Here is a 21305-nt window from a genome sequence, read left to right on the forward strand (position 1 = left end):
TGTCAAATTTATAGCAGCCATGTTTATGAGCAGCTGAGTGCGCAGTGCCGTTGTTTTATCCATTATGCACAAATAAAAGCCTGACAATACTAAATGTTCAGTTTTCTGTATATTCACATATTAAAGTGTGGCAATAAATTAAATGTAACAATTATATTAATACTAATTATAAAAATACCAACCATTTAGTTGCTTGATGTAAATGTTTGTCTAATTATTTCTATGCTGTTTATGTGTCAGAATATATGATCATGTAACATAGGCTATAGGATTATTTTTATAAAAAAAAAAAAAAAAAATGTTAGTAAATGGACTTCCAAAAACCTGTAGATAGTGCAGCAGATTAGTAAAAAAAATCGTTCACTTTGGTATAGAAGCATGAAATTTGGCACAGATACTCTCTAAGGGCCACTATTTTGGAAAAAAGCGTTGGCCACTCAAAAATTCAATATGGCGGCCATTTTTCAAAATGCCATTGCTATTCAATGCTTATTATATCAATTATTCAAACAGTGATCCAAGCATAAAATTTGATACAAATACTCTCTAAAGGACATGTTAATAGAGAAAGATGCTTGTCCCTCAAAAATTCAAGATGGCCGCCATTTTTAAAGATGGCCACCATTCCTGTCGAATATTAATTATTTCAAGTGTTCAAATGGTGATGCAAGCATAAAATTAGGCAGAAATACTCTTCAATGAACACTCTTTTGGAAAAAGGTATGTGCCACTCAAAAATTCAGGATGGCCACCATTTTCAAGATGGCCACCATTTCTGTCAAATAGTCATAATGTCTGCTTTGTCTGCCTCCTCTCCTTTGACCTGTCCAGCTTAGTTAAACTTGCCAGGGATATAAAATCCCCGCCGGCATAGGTCTCAGGTTCATTGGAGTACACAAGCCTCTCCACCACGGCAAGGTGTAGTCCACAGAGAGGAAGTGCCACTGTTAGAAAAAGGATACACTGCTGGTACAGGTTGCACATACAGTGGGGAGAACAAGTATTTGATACACTGCTGATTTTGAAGGTTTTCCTACTTACAAAGCATGTAGAGGTCTGTAATTTTTATCATAGGTACACTGTGAGAGATGGAATCTAAAACAAAAATCCAGAAAATCACATTGTATGATTTTTAAATAATTAATTTGCATTTTATTGCATGACATAAGTATTTGATCACCTACCAACCAGTAAGAATTCCGGCTCTCACAGACCTGTTAGTTTTTCTTTAAGAAGCCCTCCTGTTCTCCACTCATTACCTGTATTAACTGCACCTGTTTGAACTTGTTACCTGTATAAAAGACACCTGTCCACACACTCAATCAAACAGACTCCAACCTCTCCACAATGGCCAAGACCAGAGAGCTGTGTAATGGGCTACAGGACAATAGGCAAGCAGCTTGGTGAGAAGGCAACTGTTGGCGCAATTATTAGAAAATGGAAGAAGTTCAAGATGACGGTCAATCTCCCTCGGTCTGGGGCACCATGCAATATCTCACCTCGTGGGGCATCAATGATCATGAGGAAGGTGAGGGATCAGCCCAGAACTACACGGCAGGACCTGGTCAATGACCTGAAGAGAGCTGGGACCACAGTCTCAAAGAAAACCATTAGTAACACACTACGCCATCATGGATTAAAATCCTGCAGCGCACGCAAGGTCCCCCTGCTCAAGCCAGCGCATGTCCAGGCCTGTGTGAAGTTTGCCAATGACCATCTGGATGATCCAGAGGAGGAATGGGAGAAGGTCATGTGGTCTGATGAGACAAAAATAGAGCTTTTTGGTCTAAACTCCACTCGCCGTGTTTGGAGGAAGAAGAATGATGAGTACAACTCCAAGAACACCATCCCAACCGTGAAGCATGGAGGTGGAAACATCATTCTTTGGCGATGCTTTTCTGCAAAGGACGACTGCACCGTATTGAGGGGAGGATGGATGGGGCCATGTATCGTGAGATCTTGGCCAACAACCTCCTTCCCTCAGTAAGAGCATTGAAGATGGGTCATGGCTGGGTCTTCCAGCATGACAACGATCCGAAACACACAGCCAGGGCAACTAAGGAGTGGCTCCGTAAGAAGCATCTCAAGGTCCTGGAGTGGACTAGCCAGTCTCCAGATCTGAACCCAATAGAAAATCTTTGGAGGGAGCTGAAAGTCCGTATTGCCCAGCGACAGCCCCGAAACCTGAAGGATCTGGAGAAGGTCTGTATGGAGGAGTGTGCCAAAATCCCTGCTGCAGTGTGTGCAAACCTGGTCAGGAACTACAGGAAACATATGATCTCTGTAATTGCAAACAAAGGTTTCTGTACCAAATATTAAGTTCTGCTTTTCTGATGTATCAAATACTTATGTCTTGCAATAAAATGCAAATTAATTACTTAAAAATCATACAATGCAATTTTCTGGATTTTTGTTTTAGATTCCATCACTCACAGTTGAAGAGTACCTATGATAAAAATTACAGACTTCTACATGCTTTGTAAGTGGGAAAACCTGCAAAATCAGCAGTGATTACTTGTTCTCCCCACTGTATCTGCAAGACGGAAGGCGGAAGGACCATCAGATTTGAGACTGGTTTCAACAATATAGGTGACCAGTTCAGAAAGAGCCATAGGAAAGATGGCTGGTTGAATCATTTCACTCTGTGACTCTTTCTCAAGCCTTCTGAGGTGGAGTTTCTCTCTAGATGAATGAGACACAAATGATGGTATTTCAGCTCCTGTGCAATGGCATCAGCACCACTTAGTTGAGACAATAATTTAGCATCATTCAGTGTTTGTGCACATTCATGTAGTCTGTCATTCAGTTGCAGTGTCATTACCTGACGTAGGTCAGATTCAGGAGATATGTTATCACAAAGAAAGCAAACCTGATCATCTAGACTTTTCTGCATCATGGTTCTGCGATGCTTTGTTTGGCCTTCATCTGTCTCACTACATTGAGCATCGGATTGTTGCTTCTGGGCACGAAGTAACTTTGTGTTGTTGAACCAAAGTCGACAATTGTAGTGATACTTCACTTGGTTCCTTCTCAAAGTAGCTTCTATACCACCTTCATCCAGTCATTCCAGGTCCAGGGTCATTGGCATTTTGTTCATCTTGTGAAAGAGTGGAATGTTGGTGGCAATCATTTTATAGCCATCATGTTGAGAAACATGCTCGGCTCTCCCGCGCTGGCACAACCTGTCAATTCAGGTGCGGCTATCTAACTACATCTATTACTAGCTAATTGATGAGGGGCTGTTAGACAGCATTTGGGACACTAAACTTAGCTATACTATTACTACTAGTCAAGAACTACAGTGTAAGTAAAACTAGATCAGCTGACACTGAACCCCATGCTGAGTTCCACAGCAGTGAAGTCACCAGTGTGCCCTGGTTGTGTAATGATGTTCACTCTATTAAACAAAACCTTCCTTAACACATTAAATTGAGCTCTGACAGAAATGGTGGCCATCTTGAAAATGGTCGCCATCTTGAATTTGAGCGGCACACACCTTGTCCATGATAATGTTCCTTGAAGAATATTTGTACCAAATTTCATGATAGCATCACCATTTGAAAAAAAAAGATGTAAGGATTCAAGAGAAATGGCGGCCATCTTGAAAAATGGTAGCCAACTTGAATTTTTGAGGGACAAGCACCGTTTTCCAAAAAAACATTCTGAAGAGAGTATTTTCACAAAATGTTATGCCTACATCACTGTTTGAACAATTGTCATAATGAGCACTTGACAGATATAGCGGCCATCTTGAAAAAATGGCCGCCATGTTGAATTTTTGGGTGGCCAACGCCTTTTTCCCAAAAAGTGACCCTTAGAGAGTACCCGTGCCAAATTTCATGCTTTTATACCAATTTGAACGATTCTCTTGAAATATGCCATTAATCTGCTGCACTAAGAGTAGTGTTCTGGGTTCAAACTGTCCGACACGCAAAGTGAAGCATTCACGTGACTGGAAAGAAAGTGAGGCTTCGTTTTTCGTTGATCACGTGTTTCTCTGCAAACAATACGCGCTCCGGTGTGGTGAACAAATGAGTCTTACTGAAGAGATGAGTCCGAGCTTAGGACCCAAGCAATCTGATTGGTTCAAAGCGCATTTTATGAGTAATCGGTTTAGTGCCTGGTTACAAATCATACAAAATCACTTTATTATAGAAGACGTTTGTGCTATGTTATAACAAGTCATTAATGTATTTTAACGTATACGTTTCATATACTAGTATGTAACCGAAGCTATAGATTGTGAAATTAAACATTTCTCATTGTTAGTGTGTTTTTTAGTTAGCTTAGATAGTAGCATAGCATACAGCTAACGTTATCTGATGATCGTGCTAGCTGAGCTTTACCTGAGCTTATACTGCCCTGATACTGCCTTACCGTATTCACAGCAATTATAATTATGTAATTATTTTTTATCGTAATAATCAGCGCAAGCTCAGGGTAATGGGGTCCTAAGCTCGGACTCATCTCTTCAGTAGGACCATAGACAGAGTAGGACTCATTTGTTCACCACACCGGCACAAACTCGATTCGCGCTTTGAAGCTTCAGTGTCAAATGTAACATCACTACATTGGCATAGCCAACTTACATTCGTGTGTTGTAAACCATTTTGATTTATTTTCTTTGTTATTATAATATTTGATAATCTGTTTTTTCTATTACTTCACTATTGCTATTGGATATTGATATTTTTGCACCTTTTGGAATTAAAACCACTCTGGACTGTCCTATTTCTGCCCTTTGTCACGTCATTTACACCTCTGGCCGCTGGTACATCCTAACATACGGTGTGCTGTAATACTAGCAAAATATCATGATCCCAACCTTTATCTTCATACTAAAAACTCTGTTGATCAGACAGTGATTAATCTTTTCTTAATTGTTGATGTTTTCCAAATATTGGTGTATGGGATGCTGTGAACCCAGAGACTATAATGTACACCATGTGTTTTTAATAGCTTAGCTTAAATGTGTGCTTAAACTAAATAGTCCTCGTAAACAGCTTTATTCTAATTTGAAACAGAGTGGAGACTTGGAAATGTGGAAAATAGAAATAATAAGCAATTAGTAGGAATATATTTGGTTCTCTTACGAGAGGTCTCTCGTACTGCGTTGAAAACGCTGGGGAAAAACTCTTTTTCACGAAATACTGAAGCAAAAAATTATCCTTTAATTTTGAAATAATGTAAAGCGCATTGCAGCAGCACGCAGCCATGGGCGAGACGGCTCGCTCGCTCATTGGCTGCTCTGCGGCAACTGCATAAGCCTATCGAGCGAGGCCTGTGGTGACGTCAGGCCAATGAGGGCGCTTCGCGCCCTCCTCGCCACTTCCCGCCGAAACGGGCGTGGCTTAGTCCTATAAAAGGAGCTCGAAAAGGCTGATTCACTGATTTTTCATCTCTTCAGCGAAGCTCACGCATCGTTGGATCACGAGAGGAAGCAACGCGTCGTCTGAGAAGCACTTCAGCGGGACGAGTCACTCACGGAAGCTGCTGGCCTACGCCGCCTTCGACTGCCGTTCCTGCTGCGCTTTCCGGCGCCCATATCCTTTTTCTGTTTACTCTCTGTGTGTGTGTGTGTTCGCCCTGCGACATACACTCGTAAAAGAGCTCGCGTCTTTTTCAAGATGCCTTCTAAATGCGGCTCGTGCCGAGCCCCACTCAGCGAGGGAGACCGTCACGTCATCTGTGTCTCCTGCCTGGGTGAAGACCATGCAGCGCTCGCGCTCGCTGACGGCGGCTGCCCTCACTGCGAGCTTATGCCTATGGTGACTCTGAGGACTCGCCTGGCAGTATTCTCCGAGCCTGCATCTCCCGCTGTACTGCCGCGCCGTAAGAAGCGCCGCTCTCAGCGGGTCCCGGAGCCTTCTCCAACCCGACTAAGCTCGCCGGTTCGCCCGCCTGCTTCACCGGTTTCGCCTGGATCACTTCCTGGTGCTCAGCGACCGCTGTCTGCCGCCGCTTCAGCAGAGGAAGCTGATTCTAAAGCCGCGTCGGGGGATGATGACTCGTGCTCTCTGTTAGCCTCGGGCAGTGAAGACTGGGCGAGCTCTGCGGATCTCGCGCTTCCTGCCCATACACCTAACAGAAGAGCTAACATCGAGAGGGAGCTGATGCGTGTACTCTCGCTGGCCGCGGCGAGCCTCGGCCTTGAGTGGTCCGCTCCGGAGCCCCCTTCTCGGACTCGACTGGATGGTAGCTTTCTCCCTGGTGAGCGCACTTCTCCGGAATCCAAGCCTGCCCCCTTTCTTCCTGAGCTTCATGAAGAAGTTGCGAAGGCTTGGAGCGCTCCCTTCTCAGCTCGAACACGTTCGTCTGTCTCACCAGCATTCGCTACGCTAGACGATGCTAAAAACAGAGGCTACCATTCGCTTCCGCCGGTGGAACAGGCGATAGCGACCCATCTTTGCCCGCCCTCTGCTGGACGGCGGACGAAACCGGTGTTGCCATCCAAAGCCTGCCGCATGACGTCGACGCTGCTCGCGCGAATCTTCTCCGCCGCTGGGCAAGCCGCGTCTGCACTACACACCATGGCTACACTGCAGATCTTTCAGGGAGATCTTCTCCGTCGACTGGATGAGATGGGACCTGACGCGATCTGCCTCTCGGACTTAAGGAGCGCTTCGGATCTTTCTCTCCGCGCTACTAAGTCCGCTGCACAGGCCATGGGACGGTGTATGGCTTCCGCCACTGTAGCTGAGAGACATCTGTGGCTAACGCTCTCAGATATGGCTGATTCTGAGCGCACCGCGTTCCTCGACGCCCCACTATCTTCTGCCGGCCTCTTCGGATCCTCTGTCAACGAGTTCGTAGAGAGATTCGCCGAGGTCCAGAAAGCGTCTCAAGCCTTTAAGCACTTCCTCCCGAAGCGCTCTAGCTCTTCAGCGAGCCGTGCTAAACCGGCCCCACGGAGCTCTCAGCCACAGCCTCCCCCTCCTGCTGCTTCGTCGCAACACCGACAGCAACGCAGCTCGAGGCCCCGCTCTCGCTCTGCCAACCGTCGCCCCGCTCCCCGTGGGCCGCGGCCGAGGATTGTGGTGAAACCGGAAGCCCCGAAGACATCCTAGCGTGCCTAGGAAAGCGCCGGTGTGTGAGTCCCGCTGCGGCCGGACTCTCACCCAAGCGCGCCGCTGTTTCAGTCCCAGGAATTGCAACTGTCTCAGCGTCTTCTGCAACGCGCAAGCCCGTACAGTTGCCCGCTTGCCTGCACACAAAAGCCGTTTTTACGGCTACCCAGATAAATCCTGTAAAGAGTGTATTTTCTGGTATTCCGGCCACGGCCGATGGTGCAATAAATGTAGCGCTGATGTCCACTCCTATGTGCCCATCCCTACACACAAGCACAGCCCTTCACACAGGGCGCGCACCCATAAAATCGACTCAGGTCGATCGCGCAAACAACATAGTAAACGTGCCCACTTCCCAGTGCCCACAAACGCTATGTCACACATGTCACAGGGTTTCTGTAAAAACGAAACCTGTGCGCGCTCGCTCTGCCCAGGCAGACAGTGCATCCAAAGCAGTAAATGTGCCCGCTTCCCCGTGCCCACACTTACTCACAGACACCATGAGTCCTCCGGGACCCGCTCAGCCCTCCCTCACTCGGTTAAGCACCGTAGTCGGGTTGAGGACGAGCGCTCTGCCCGCTGTGATCAGCGCGCCCCCCGCCCCGAGTCTCGCGGGCATCCCGCCTATGCTGCAGCACACCGAAGCACCTCTGTCGCCCAGCGAACAGAGCGCGCTTCGCATCCAGCCCTTAGCCATCCATGCGGACGCATGGGCAGCGCTTCCAGGGGTTTCGGAATGGGTGCTAGGCATTATAAAGAAAGGCTACTCGCTACAGTTTTATCGACGTCTTCGCCGCTTCACAGCGCGCGTCGAGACTACGGTGAATTCAGAAGTAGCACACCTACTTCGCGCCGAAATATCAAAACTGTTGAGCAAAGGGGCTATAGAGCCTGTGTCTCAGGCTCAAAGCGAAGAGGGGCTGTACAGCAGATATTTTCTGGTTCCCAAAAAAGACGGGGGTTTCAGACCCATACTGGATCTAAGACGGCTGAACAAAGCATTAATGAAACGCAGTTTCAGAATGCTCACGACCAGGAAAATCCTCGCGCAAATTCGCAGAGGAGACTGGTTCATGTCGATAGATCTGAAGGACGCGTATTTTCAAATACAGATAGCGTCGCGTCACAGGCGATACTTGAGGTTCGCTTTCGAGGGCCAGGCATACCAGTATACAGTCCTGCCGTTCGGCTTATCCCTGGCACCCCGTACATTTACGAAGTGCATGGACGCAGCGCTCGCGCCTCTCAGACTCAGAGGCATGCGAGTGCTGAACTATTTGGACGACTGGCTGATTCTAGCTCAATCGCGATCAGAGCTCGTGGAGCACAGGACCATTTTACTCGATCACCTCGAGAATCTTGGTCTCAGAGTCAACTGGACGAAGAGTTCGCTGAACCCCAGTCAAACGACTTCGTTTCTGGGCACAGTTCTGGACTCACAGTCTATGATAGCGCGGCTGTCACCACAGCGCGTGCTAGACATTCAGCGCACGGCGAAACTTTTTCGCTGCGGCGCGACCGTCACGCTCAGGAAATTTCAGAGGATGCTAGGTCTTATGGCCTCAGCATCATCAGTTCTCCAGCTGGGCTTGCTCCGCATGCGCCCTCTGCAGTTCTGGTTGAAAGAGCGGGTACCGCGCAGAGCGTGGGCATCCGGTTGGCTGCGTCTCAGGGTCAATCAGAGCTGTGTGAAAGCTCTAAAGCCCTGGAAGTCGAGCGACTGGTACCAATCAGGTGTAAGCCTGGGGACTTCCTCGAGAGTGTTAGTGGTGTCGACAGACGCCTCCACATCGGGATGGGGAGCGCTGCTCGAGGGCAGAGCGTTTTTCGGCCTGTGGTCAGAACGCGAAAAGCTCCAACATATCAACTGCCTTGAAATGATGGCAGTGGACAACGCGCTGACGCGTTTTCGTCCCCAAATCAAGGACCAACACGTCTTAGTCCGTTCGGACAACATGTCTGTGGTGTCCTATATAAATCGCCAGGGCGGTCTCACATCCTTAAACCTGTACAGGCTGGCGGAACGCCTCCTTTTATGGGCTCAGCGCAACTTGCGCTCGCTGAGAGCAGTGCATGTGCCAGGGATCCAGAATCTGGGTCCAGACAGACTGTCCAGGAACAACATTCCTACGAGCGAATGGTCTCTACACCCGCAAACAGTCCGGCTGTTGTGGGAGAGATTCGGCAGAGCGGAGGTGGACCTGTTCGCGTCCCACGAAAACGCTCACTGCCCCGCGTTCTTTTCCAAGAGGGAGAGCGCGCTGTCCCGAACGTGGCCGCGCTGTCCGCTCTATGCTTTTCCCCCCGTCTCCCTCCTGCCTCAGGTGTTAGAACGGATCAGGGAAACGAAATGCTCAGTGCTGCTCGTAGCGCCGCTCTGGATGAACCAGCCGTGGTTTCCAGTCCTGATGCAGCTAGCAGACACTGCCCCGTGGCCAGTGCCATTGAGGAGGGACCTCCTCTCGCAGGCCAGGGGTTCGATTTGGCATCCGCACCCGGAGTTGTGGTCCCTCCACGTGTGGGCGCTCAACGGGTACCCGCTGATCTCTCAGTAAGGGTGCTAGACACTATCACTCAGGCTAGAGCACCGTCAACCAGACGGCTTTACGCCTCAAAGTGGTCAGTATTCTCCAGCTGGTGCACAGCTCGGGGTTTTTCACCCCTCGATTGTGAGGTGACGGAGGTTCTCTCCTTCCTACAGGAGCTGTTGGATAAGGGCAGAGCCCCTTCCACGCTCAAAGTCTATGTGGCGGCTATTACAGCGTTCTCTGAAACAACGCTTGGTCAGTCATTAGGGAGGAACGATCTAGTCATCCGCTTCCTCAGAGGAGCGAGGAGGCTGAATCCTCCCAGACCTCCTTCAGTCCCTATGTGGGACCTCTCTACAGTTTTGGAGGCCATGAAAGGTGCCCCTTTCGAGCCCATCCAAACGGCTAGCCTCAAACATCTGTCATTCAAGACAGTGTTTCTGTTGGCTCTCGCTTCAGTTAAGCGCGTAGGTGACCTGCACGCGCTCTCGGTGAGCGCGCCGTGCTTAGAGTTTGGGCCAGGTGACTCGAGAGTCATACTCAAACCTAGGCACGGTTATGTGCCAAAATCCCTCAACACACCGTTTCGGGCTCAGGTTATCTCCCTGTCTGCCCTGCCGGTGTCAGACGAGGAAGGGGACTCAAGTTTTCTCTGCCCTGTAAGGACCCTGAGAGCTTATGTGTCTCGCTCTTCTGTCTTTAGACAGACTGAGCAGCTATTTGTCTCGTTCAGTGGACGTTCCAAGGGAATGGCTGTTTCGAAACAAAGCCTGTCCAGATGGATAGTCGATGCTATAGCGCTAGCTTACACTGCCAAGGGTCTTCAATGCCCGTTGGGTGTCAGAGCGCATTCCACGAGAGGCGTTGCCTCATCGTGGGCTTGGTCTAGTGGGATTTCCTTACAAGACATATGTATGGCGGCAGGCTGGGCCTCGCCGTCTACATTTATTAGGTTTTATAACCTAGAGGTCCCCGCTCTACAGGCTAAGCTATTGTCAGTTTAATCAAATCAGTGGTCTGATTAGGTCGCTGAGGCCGCGAGCGCAGTGCGCTACCGGCTATCATTTGGGCAGTATTGCGTAAGACCCACATATTCCCACATTAGTTCAGGCTCCCCGCCTTGTCTATGTGATGTCATGTTACTGCGTCAGTGGACGTCACCATATAAGGGCAGAAGGGTTCCCTTTTCTGTTCCAGGACTCTCTGTGAGTCCCTCTAGTGATTTATGCTTGATAAATCCTGGGTTCCAGGTTTATGGGTGATTAATCACAGTACGCACGGCGTTTTGCACTGGTTCCCCTAGCGTTTTCAACGCAGTACGAGAGACCTCTCGTAAGAGAACGTACTCGGTTACTAACGTAACCTCGGTTCTCTCTAGAAGAGGGAACGAGTACTGCGTTTTCTGGCCGTGCGTACGGTTCACTCTGGTTCGCTTCGGCGATGAATAAAATCAGTGAATCAGCCTTTTCGAGCTCCTTTTATAGGACTAAGCCACGCCCGTTTCGGCGGGAAGTGGCGAGGAGGGCGCGAAGCGCCCTCATTGGCCTGACGTCACCACAGGCCTCGCTCGATAGGCTTATGCAGTTGCCGCAGAGCAGCCAATGAGCGAGCGAGCCGTCTCGCCCATGGCTGCGTGCTGCTGCAATGCGCTTTACATTATTTCAAAATTAAAGGATAATTTTTTGCTTCAGTATTTCGTGAAAAAGAGTTTTTCCCCAGCGTTTTCAACGCAGTACTCGTTCCCTCTTCTAGAGAGAACCGAGGTTACGTTAGTAACCGAGTACGTTTTAATGATGTTCTTTGAAATTGCATTTGCAACATTTGTTATATGTAATTGTATGTAAATGTTAATATAAGTTGTAATTATCAGAAAAAATCTCAGCCTATATGCATTATCTTTTCATTTCTAGAAGTCTCTACGAGACAAGCCTGACGACTGTTCCCCAAGATGCTTTTGCAAATATGGTCAATATCTCAAGAATGTAAGTACTTTTTTTAGAGACAAAGCCTTTTGATATTAGAGAATTTATTAAAAATGATTTCACTAAAATCTTGATATTTGTTATTTAATAGATATTTTAGAATTAATCAAACCTTATGGTTCCTAAACATTTCCATTATCTGCAAAGTTAAATGTTATATATTTCTAAAGCATGAATACTATGACATAAATGCAATTTTAATTTTCTTAAAAATGATCCTGAAAATGTTACAGATGTGGCTTGGTGCGCTGTGGTACAGTATGTGTGGGGTGAACCAAGGTGTGGATTATAGAAAACAAACTGGAGTCTTCCAAATAGAAATCAGGGGTTCAAGAGTGACTCCTATTCCGTACATACACAGAACAATGATTTAAAGGATTGTCATTCTGAAAACTCTACAGTTTGTAATGACCACTGTAACAATATTAGCTCAAAGGGGAAATATTAATAATAATCGATAATTACCCTCAAAGACCTGTTAGTCTGCCTTTAAAATGTCCACCTCCACTCCATTTATTTATCCTAAATTAGATGCACCTGTTTGAGGTCGTTATGCATAAAGACACCTCTCCACCCCATACAATCAGTAAGAATCCAACTACTAACATGGCCAAGACCAAAGAGCTGTCCAAAGACACTAGAGACAAAATTGTACACCTCCACAAGGCTGGAAAGGGCTATGGGGAAATTGCCAAGCAGCTTGGTGAAAAAAGGTCCACTGTTGGAGCAATCATTAGAAAATGGAAGAAGCTAAACATGACTGTCAATCTCCCTCGGACTGGGGCTCCATGCAAGATCTCACCTCGTGGGGTCTCAATGATCCTAAGAAAGGTGAGAAATCAGCCCAGAACTACACGGGAGGAGCTGGTCAATGACCTGAAAAGAGCTGGGACCACCGTTTCCAAGGTTACTGTTGGTAATACACTAAGACGTCATGGTTTGAAATCATGCATGGCACGGAAGGTTCCGTGGTTTCATTGTTTTTTTTTTACTGGTCAGTTTTGAGATTTTTGGATATTTGTCTTCAATAACATGTCTTCTTTCAGACTGTGGTGAAAAAAAGACCGAAATACACATTTAGGTCTTTATTTTACTACACTTTGTCTGTTTGCGTCTGCAGATTTCGCGTAAATTCAACAAAAGTTGTCGTTGTAAATCATCCCGCCGATCCGCGATCTCTGTCTGTTCTCTGTCAACACAGGCACGGCTGGAAAGCTCTCTCTTCACTGTACAATGCTGTCGGATCCAAATATGGTCATTTCCTTTTTATCAGCAACCAATCGCGAAAGTAAAAGGGCTGAATGCGCAATCTCATTGGCTGATGATAAATCTTTAAAGCCCGTTTTCTCAAAATGACCTTTCTCTCATACTCCAAGTCCGAAATCTCCACTTCAGTAGCACCTATATACACCAAACTTTCCAGTCTTGTACCTAGTTATATTATGAAGACATTTACAGAGGGATTTGTAAATATATTATTCCTAGCCTGATTTATATAACATTTTATTCCAAAAAACATGGCGAAAATCATTTTTTTAAGGCTATTGACAGTATATTCTGATTTACAGGATAACAAAAGTAGATATCCATAAATCCCTTTGTAATTATTTCCCCATCTAATATGTGAACACAATGAAAAAATCATTTTTAATCTGGCTTTATTCAATACTCAGATTTCGTTTTTTAAAATATATACAAATTAGCGCATATTTAATTAGATATTGCCTAATTTGCATATTTAAACATTAAATTACAGAAAACTTGTAATACATTTTTTTCTCATCTTAATGTAGGTAATCAACTGGGAAAGTTTCATGGTGATATCTGCTAGTTAAAATTTTTACCCTATTCACCTGTAGTGTCTCGCCTTAAACCAGCACATGTCAAGGCCCGTCTTAAGTTTGCCCATGACCATTTAGATGATCCAGAGGAGTCATGGGAGAAAGTCATGTGGTCAGATGAGACCAAAATATAACTTTTTGGTCATAATTCCACTAAACGTGTTTGGAGGAAGAAGAATGATGAGTACCATCCCAAGAACACCATCCCTACTGTGAAGCATGGGGGTGGTAGCATCATGCTTTGGGGGTGTTTTTCTGCACATGGGACGGGGCGACTGCACTGTATTAAGGAGAGGATGACCGGGGCCATGTATTGCGAGATTTTGGGGAACAACCTCCTTCCCTCAGTTAGAGCATTGAAGATGGGTCGAGGCTGGGTCTTCTAACATGACAATGACCCGAAGCACACAGCCAGGATAACCAAGGAGTGGCTCTGTAAGAAGCATATCAAGGTTCTGGCGTGGCCTAGCCAGTCTCCAGACCTAAACCCAATAGAGAATCTTTGGAGGGAGCTCAAACTCTGTGTTTCTCAGCGACAGCCCAGAAACCTGACTGATCTAGAGAAGATCTGTGTGGAGGAGTGGGCCAAAATCCCTCCTGCAGTGTGTGCAAACCTGGTGGAAAAACTACAGGAAACGTTTGACCTCTGTAATTGCAAACAAAGGCTACTGTACCAAATATTAACATTGATTTTCTCAGGTGTTCAAATACTTATTTGCAGCTGTATCATACAAATAAATAGTTAAAAAATCATACATTGTGATTTCTGGATTTTTTTTTTTTAGATTATGTCTCTCACAGTGGACATGCACCTACGATGACAATTTCAGACCCCTCCATGATTTCCAAGTGGGAGAACTTGCAAAATAGCAGGGTGTTCAAATACTTATTTTCCTCACTGTATATATTTACATTGAGAAATACTTAATTGAGGAAGTCAGGGTGTTATAATTACCTCCATTTGTAAAATTGTTGAAAATTTCTCAGAAAGTAATATGATCACACTACTTTTACTTCTATGTGTTGACACCCTGCCTAGAATGTTTGTGTTTGAAGAAATTAAATGTGCTACATTTGCTCTTGTTTTTACCTACATTAATACATTATGAAATTACGCTAGCCAAGACTGAAAACTTTGGCTGATTTCATCATTAAGATTTAAAGGAGTTTAATGCTCTCTGCTGAGTGGCTGCAACTTGAAATAACCTTGTATTATTATAAAACTCTGGATTTTACCAGCATTTTCTCCCTTCTTTCCTCAGCTATCTGTCTGTGGATGTCTCTCTGAGCAGGTTAGAAAGGCATTCCTTCTACAACCTGAGAAAGCTAACTCATATGTAAGTAAAAGTATCCAGAAGTCCATACATAAATTCCAGTTAACCACAATCAAATAAGTCATATATTAGTGTCACAGGTTATAAATCCTCTTTCACTGAATTTACTTTAGGAATAGTTACATGTTTCATTGTGAGGCTGAGCTAAAGGGGTAGCTTTGTTTTTTATTTCCATAAAATTATTTAAAAAAATTGAACATATTTGGTTCCCTATCAAAATGGTTCACTCATATTGCATTGCTAGGCGAAAACTAATTTTTCTCTGAATACTGAAGCCTTATTGAATCACGCAGTGAAACTGCACAAGCCTATGGCGCTGCATTAAAACTGCAGCTACCACCCAGGAGTCAGGTGGTGTTAAGGGCCTGGCTTGAACTTGTTGCTCGGTTTGGAGTGGTCGGCCCTGTAATGCCAGCTCACAGCCGCTCGATGAATAATTACCTGCAGCCGGGATGCCATCAGTGAGCCCCCTGCCAGGAATCTACCACATTTGTTCATGGTGAACTTACCAGCGTGACACGCCCCCTACTCGGCTGCGCTCACGATTGATTTTCCTGCATCCGGGGCACCATCAGTGAACACCCCGCCAGGAATCTACACCATTCTTTCATGCGCTCACTCTTCTACTTCGCCCGTCCTCACCATTGTTGACGCCACCGAAAGCTTTCCCCTGGAGGGGGCTGTCGCAGCTCCTAGTCTGCGACCTATAAAGCTGGATCCGCTCCTTATACAACTGTGGCCCTTTCATTATAGTGGTCAAAATGAAAATCAAACGAGTTGGTCTTCCAACCCCCTGTTTATTTCTGGGCGTTGGGGACTGTGTTTTCGTTGCAAGCACGTTTCACTGAAAGTTCACGTGCCCATGCAACCCAACCTCTGCTATGGCAGGCGGAATAAAAATCAAACACCTTCAGAATAAGAGTGTCAGCCCCCTGCCTTAGTGCAGCAATCTGTCGTCCAAAAACGCTTCAACTCCTCACCGCCTGGGCTCAGGCTTGGGAAGTCATCCACGGTTTGTTGAGCTGTGTACTGAACACAATTGAATGAGGCTACTCGCTTCAATTCGTTCGCAGACCCCCTTGCTTCAAGGGCATGGTCCAAACTTCAGAACGGAGCAACGTAGCACATATCTTCCAGTCCAAAGTGAAGAGTATACTAGCAAAAGGAGCTGTAGAATCAGTTCATCAGTTCCTCCAGCTCGGAACAAGTCTACAGCTGTTACCTCATCATTCCAAGAAGGATGGTGGCCTCAGGCCCATCCTCAATCTAAGACATATGAACTGCACCTTAATGAAATGGCTGTTCGAAACAAGTTTGAAACAAATCTTCTCGCAGGTTTGCTCAGGGGATTGGTTTTTGTCAGTGGATCTGAAAAATGCCTACTTCCATATCCAGATAGCCCCCCATCACATACCGTTTTTGAGATTTGCGTTCGAGGGGGTGGTTTACTACAGGCCTCCACTTGAAAGCATCATCTACCTGGAACTCAGTGGAGCGGTGGCTTCAACCTACTGACTCTAAAATGAGAGGAAGTTGACACACTCACCACAGGGTGATAGTCTAGATGGCCTTAAAGAAGGCCAATCACTTAAGACATTACGTGCCTGGAGTTCAATGGAGCGGTGGCTTCAACTTAATGACTCTCTAAATGAGAGGAGGCCAACACACTCACCACAGGTTGATTATCAAGGTGGCCCAGAGAGGACCGCACTTGAAGTCATGATCTATCTGGAGCTCGGGGGAGCGGAGGCTTCAGCATAGCGCCCTTTACTCTCTTTAGAGAGAGGAAACCACTTCACTCAACCTAGGGTGGTCTACCAAGGAGGCCTCTCTGAAAGCCATACGCTTGAAATCTTGATCTTGCCTGGAGCTCAGTAGAGCAGTGGCTTATTTTCCAGAATAACTCTCTAACGAGAGGAAGCCCACTCACTCACACAGAATGATATCAAGGCGAAAGAGGGCTGAACACTTCCTTGAAGAGGGCGGAACACTTGCCATATCAATTATCTGGAGCTCAGATGAGAGACAGCTTAGAAAAATAACTCCATAATTAAAGGAGGCCGAACTACTCACTACAGGTGATGTGTTTCATTTTACTGCTACCCACCATATAGGAACCCAAGGAGAAAGCCCTTCTCTTTCTCCCCGATGTCTGCCAGATTTACCCACAGGTGCCTCTCCATTGCCACCGTAGCCGTCATCGATCTACCAACTGCGGTGGCAGTCTGCTTGGTGGCGCAGAGAGCCAGATCTGCAGTGCGGCGCAGCTCAGATACCGCTTTAGGGGAAAGACCCTGAACCTGACCAAAGTCCTTCAGCAGATTGGCTTGGTAAGCTTGAAGCACTGCCATGGTATGCAGTGAAGCACCAGCCTGACCTGCTGCCGCATATGCCCTGCCATTCAGGGCATACACCGCTGCTATAGCAGGCAGAATAAAAATCAAACGCCTTCAGAATAAGAGCATCAGCCCCCTGCCTTAGTGCAGGAATCTGTCATCCAAAACACTTCAACCCCTCGCCGCCTGGGCTCAGGTTTGGGAAGCCATCTATGGTGTGTCGAGCTGCAATTCGCTTCTACTCATTTCAATTCAGCTGTGTTCTTTAGTGGCTTGGTAGGCAGGGCTGGAGCTTTTGAGGTCAATGCCCGCCCATCCCCGAGATAGTTCGCAAACATCTCGTTGATTGAGGGCATCGCCAAGTATCCGTGCTCCTGCATCCCCTCGACATTTGCATAAATCGCATGCCTATGTCAGTGGATGCGGGCAGAATACGGTTTCTTCCATGCCCTTGTGATCTCAATATGGAGATCAGGAAGAAATGGAAGTCCATGGAGCTGGAGGGTTATGGCCTGAGGTGTGCTCCATAACCCCCAACAGCTCCTCATATGCGGGGCAGAAAGGTGGCGAGGGCTCAGATGACTTGCCCTTTTCGCTCTCGACCAGCATCTCCTGCTCTTTCTGGCATGGTGCCAGTAGAGCACTGTCCGCTGAGCCAAAGGCGGAAGCACGCAAGAGATTCACTCCTCTCTCAAACTCTTCCACCAGCTCCATCTGTGAACCCCAGGACCTAGATCTTCTCTCCGCCTCAGCGTGAGAGGAACCCGAGCCACTGGGCACAGATGCTTGTCCCTCTTCCCTCGAGAAGATGGACAAACGAGAGCGGATCGTCCTTAAAGAGAAACGCCCACAGTGCACGCAAACAGCTCACTCGAGAACTGATCGCACGTGCTCTTCGCCCAGACAATAAACGCACTCCTGGACACTAGTATGATGTCATAGGCTGTCGCTGGCCAATATGATTGCCGTGATTTGACAGTTGCTTCAGATACCAGTCATGCTGAGGTGTTCCCCATAAGCGTCTCAGGACGCAGTGCGAGTTCCCTTTCGAAAGGTAACTCAGAGCTGTTATCTTGGCAGAAGGAGGTTGTAAAAAGTATTTAATAAAAGGGTTTCAATAATTATTTAATAATTTCAATAATTTGGAGAAAAGCATTTATTTCATAATGGTATCCCCCCTCCCCCCTCCCCCACTTTCAATTCTTTTACCTCTATGAAAAGTTAGATTTTTGCAAATATTTTGAATGAAAAATCAAAAGGATAAACAATGCAAATAATTCTGACCACAACTGTACATAATATAATGTCCTGTTAAGTGTAACAATTATTTCAAACTCTGAATAATTTTATTTCCTTAATTATCATTACTGACACAAACAGCTCAATGTTTGTTACAAACATCTGGAAGAATGACTGAAGCTATTTAACAGTTGGATAAAATGTAATTTTACTTGTTTTTTGTTGTTGTTTTTTGTTTGTTAATTTTTTTTTAGTGCAAGTGGTTTTTCACTGAATCCCAGATTAAATACACGCATCTGGTATTATCTTGTCCATCAAAGATGATTTTAGTGACTTGTCCTGTCTCCGTACCCATTCTTTGTTTGGGTTTCACTTTTTTCACCATAAAATGTGTTTTCAATTACCAAATCTGGCTGAGTAACCTGAACACGAGCAGATGAGGTCAAAGAACTGTTATTCCCATCATCTGCAGAAATATTGTGAAATTAATTCTATTACATTTAATCATAATGTCTTACCAAGGTAAAAAGGTACTGTTGTAAATACTTTAGACTCATAACTCTTTCATTCAATCATGTGAATACATTACACACTGCACTTTAAAAAGTAAATTTTCAATTCATGAAATCAATCTCTCTCTCTCTCTCTCTCTCTCTCTCTCTCTTCAGAGAAATAAGGAACACAAGGAATCTGACATTCATCCATCCAGAGGCTTTAAAGAATCTCCCTAATTTACAGTATTTGTGAGCAAAAGACTGTCCATATCTGTCATTTGTTTTGCCTGCAAATCATATATTGATTTCCTTGTTTTAAATATCTTAGTGAGGTTTATGCATAAATTATTATACACAGTTTAGCTTTTCCCGTAAATCTATCTTGTTTTAAGGATGTCAAGACAAAATTATTTTTCATATTATTATTGTGTAATGAGTGTGCCCATATATACAGTCTCCAAATTTTTTTTCACTGGTTTTGGGTGCAAATTTATGGGATCATGGGGAATGGTTTAAACAAGATATAACAGAGTTGCGAGTACCACACTTATTGGAAGCTGAAAGCATAGTCAGTTTAACTTAATTATTTATTAAACAAACACATCAAACTTTATGTGATCCGTCTACACACTGAGATTAGTTGAGTGTCTGCAAGACAGAAATGTTCATGTTATGCTGAGCAATCTCACTGTTTTACATAATTTATTTCTGCCCTCATACAGCCATGTAATAAAATTGATAACATGATATTATGATATAATATGAGCTGCTGCACCAGCATACAATGCATCGTTGGAGAATTTAACTAGCTAGTCACTGCTGTTTCCTGAAACCACTCACCCCACCAATAACATAAGGGCACTCAAACCCAAAGTACATTTACCTGCAGCAATATGTCTTTGTGGACAATGCACAAGACCATAGAATGATATCCTGGAGATGTTGTGTTTGCAGAGGCTTATTCAACACAGGCCTCACCATCTTCCCTGACCTGACCAATATCCAGGCTGATGACTCGTACTTCCTACTGTGAGAAGTGTTCTAATGCTGCAGTTTTCATACACATCAGTGTTTTTTGAAGGTATTCTTTTTAATTTATTTGTGCTTTTCCTGCAGAGAAATTAGTGATAATCCCTATATTGCTGAAATTCCATCTAATGCTTTTCTTGGCATTACCAATGATCTGCTGTCAGTGTAAGTATTGTCACATTCCCAATGATCTGCTGTCAGTGTAAGTATTGTCACATTCCCTCATTTTCACATTTTTCATGCTAACAAAGAAACGTGTATTGAACTGTCATTTGTTGGCTTTTTTAACTATAAGTTAAGGTATATTGGAGGGATTATGTTGATTAAATGAAAATAAAACCCTTTTATCAGAAGACTATTTGCAATCCTGCTAGTTTCTGGTACAAACATAAATGAAGAGCATCTCCATGTCGGCTCTTTAAACATGTACTGTATATTGTCAAAATCTGAGCCAGAAGTAGATACTGTTATTAGCAAGAATTTTGCATGAGGCCATGACTGTTATTTCTTGTTTTTCATTCAACAGGAGGCTCTACAGCAATGGCATTACAAAGGTCCAACCTCATGCTTTCAATGGCACAAAGCTGGACTCAGTGTAAACTTTTTATAAAAAAAAAACTTATATAACTCATATAAACTGCTGAAAGTTCATCTACAGTCATATAAATACAAGTTTGATGTACCACATTTATGAAGCATTGGTCATGAACAGAATTACCAAAACTACCCAAAAATAAAAAATAATTTAAATAATTATTTTTACTCACCTTAATTTCATTGCAAAATTTTATTTTATTTTTAAAAGAAAACTTTTGAAGAATCCTTAAGCGGAATTAAGCGGATCATCTTGCCATACATTATTCCAAAAACAGCAATAAAATATTCTACAATAAGTCCATAAAACTAATGCACTGTATTCTCATGCACTGTATACTGTAAGTCTTCAGAGAAACAGACTGAAAACCACATAAATTTCGGTCTGTAACTCACACAAAATTATTATATTGCATTATAGCCTTCTAAAAAATCTGGATCCTTAGAAACGCTTTGAACAATGAACGTCAGTGGAGAAAGGCATACAGTTCATCATAACATTGTAATATACATCATATACATAATTTACCCGCTAAAGCCTATTGCTAAATGTACCCGATTTTTCATATCAACAGAAAAATAAACCGGGATAACCTGGCTTCTCTTTAGACCCCTCTGCTTCGCAGCATAGTAATGATGATATGCTAAAGCCCGCCCATACGTTGACCTGATTGGTTACAAGGTAGTTTGTGACGCAAGAAACACCGGCAATTTTAAACTGCATTTTTTTAGACTGTCTTTGGTTCACTGGATTGTGACTGGAATGGATTGTCTTAAAGCATATTAATAACACCACATAAAAACAACATGAAAAACCACAGGGGGTCTTTAAGGAAAGAACACTTTGGGGAGCACTATTAT

At 44.8% G+C, this 21305-nt stretch overlaps 1 protein-coding gene across 3 annotated transcripts in view; it reads left to right on the top strand.

Annotated features, from left to right (window-relative positions):
* Positions 1-21305, top strand: part of tshr (thyroid stimulating hormone receptor) — a 66159-nt gene that overhangs the window by 23490 nt on the left and 21364 nt on the right. Inside the window, exons 2-7 of one of the 3 annotated variants that reach the window (XM_084091780.1) lie at positions 11506-11577; positions 14681-14755; positions 18996-19070; positions 19776-19850; positions 19938-20015; positions 20377-20445. The exons of 1 other annotated variant lie outside the window; for it this stretch is intronic. In XM_084091780.1, coding sequence (XP_083947906.1) covers positions 11506-11577; positions 14681-14755; positions 18996-19070; positions 19776-19850; positions 19938-20015; positions 20377-20445 — 444 coding nt within the window. The remainder of the gene's footprint in view (positions 1-11505; positions 11578-14680; positions 14756-18995; positions 19071-19775; positions 19851-19937; positions 20016-20376; positions 20446-21305) is intronic. One more of the 3 variants, XM_084091781.1, reaches the window with a different exon arrangement.

Source organism: Abramis brama, assembly GCF_963993115.1.
Source record: "Abramis brama genome assembly, chromosome: 18".
In the NCBI taxonomy this organism is placed as follows: domain Eukaryota; kingdom Metazoa; phylum Chordata; class Actinopteri; order Cypriniformes; family Leuciscidae; genus Abramis; species Abramis brama.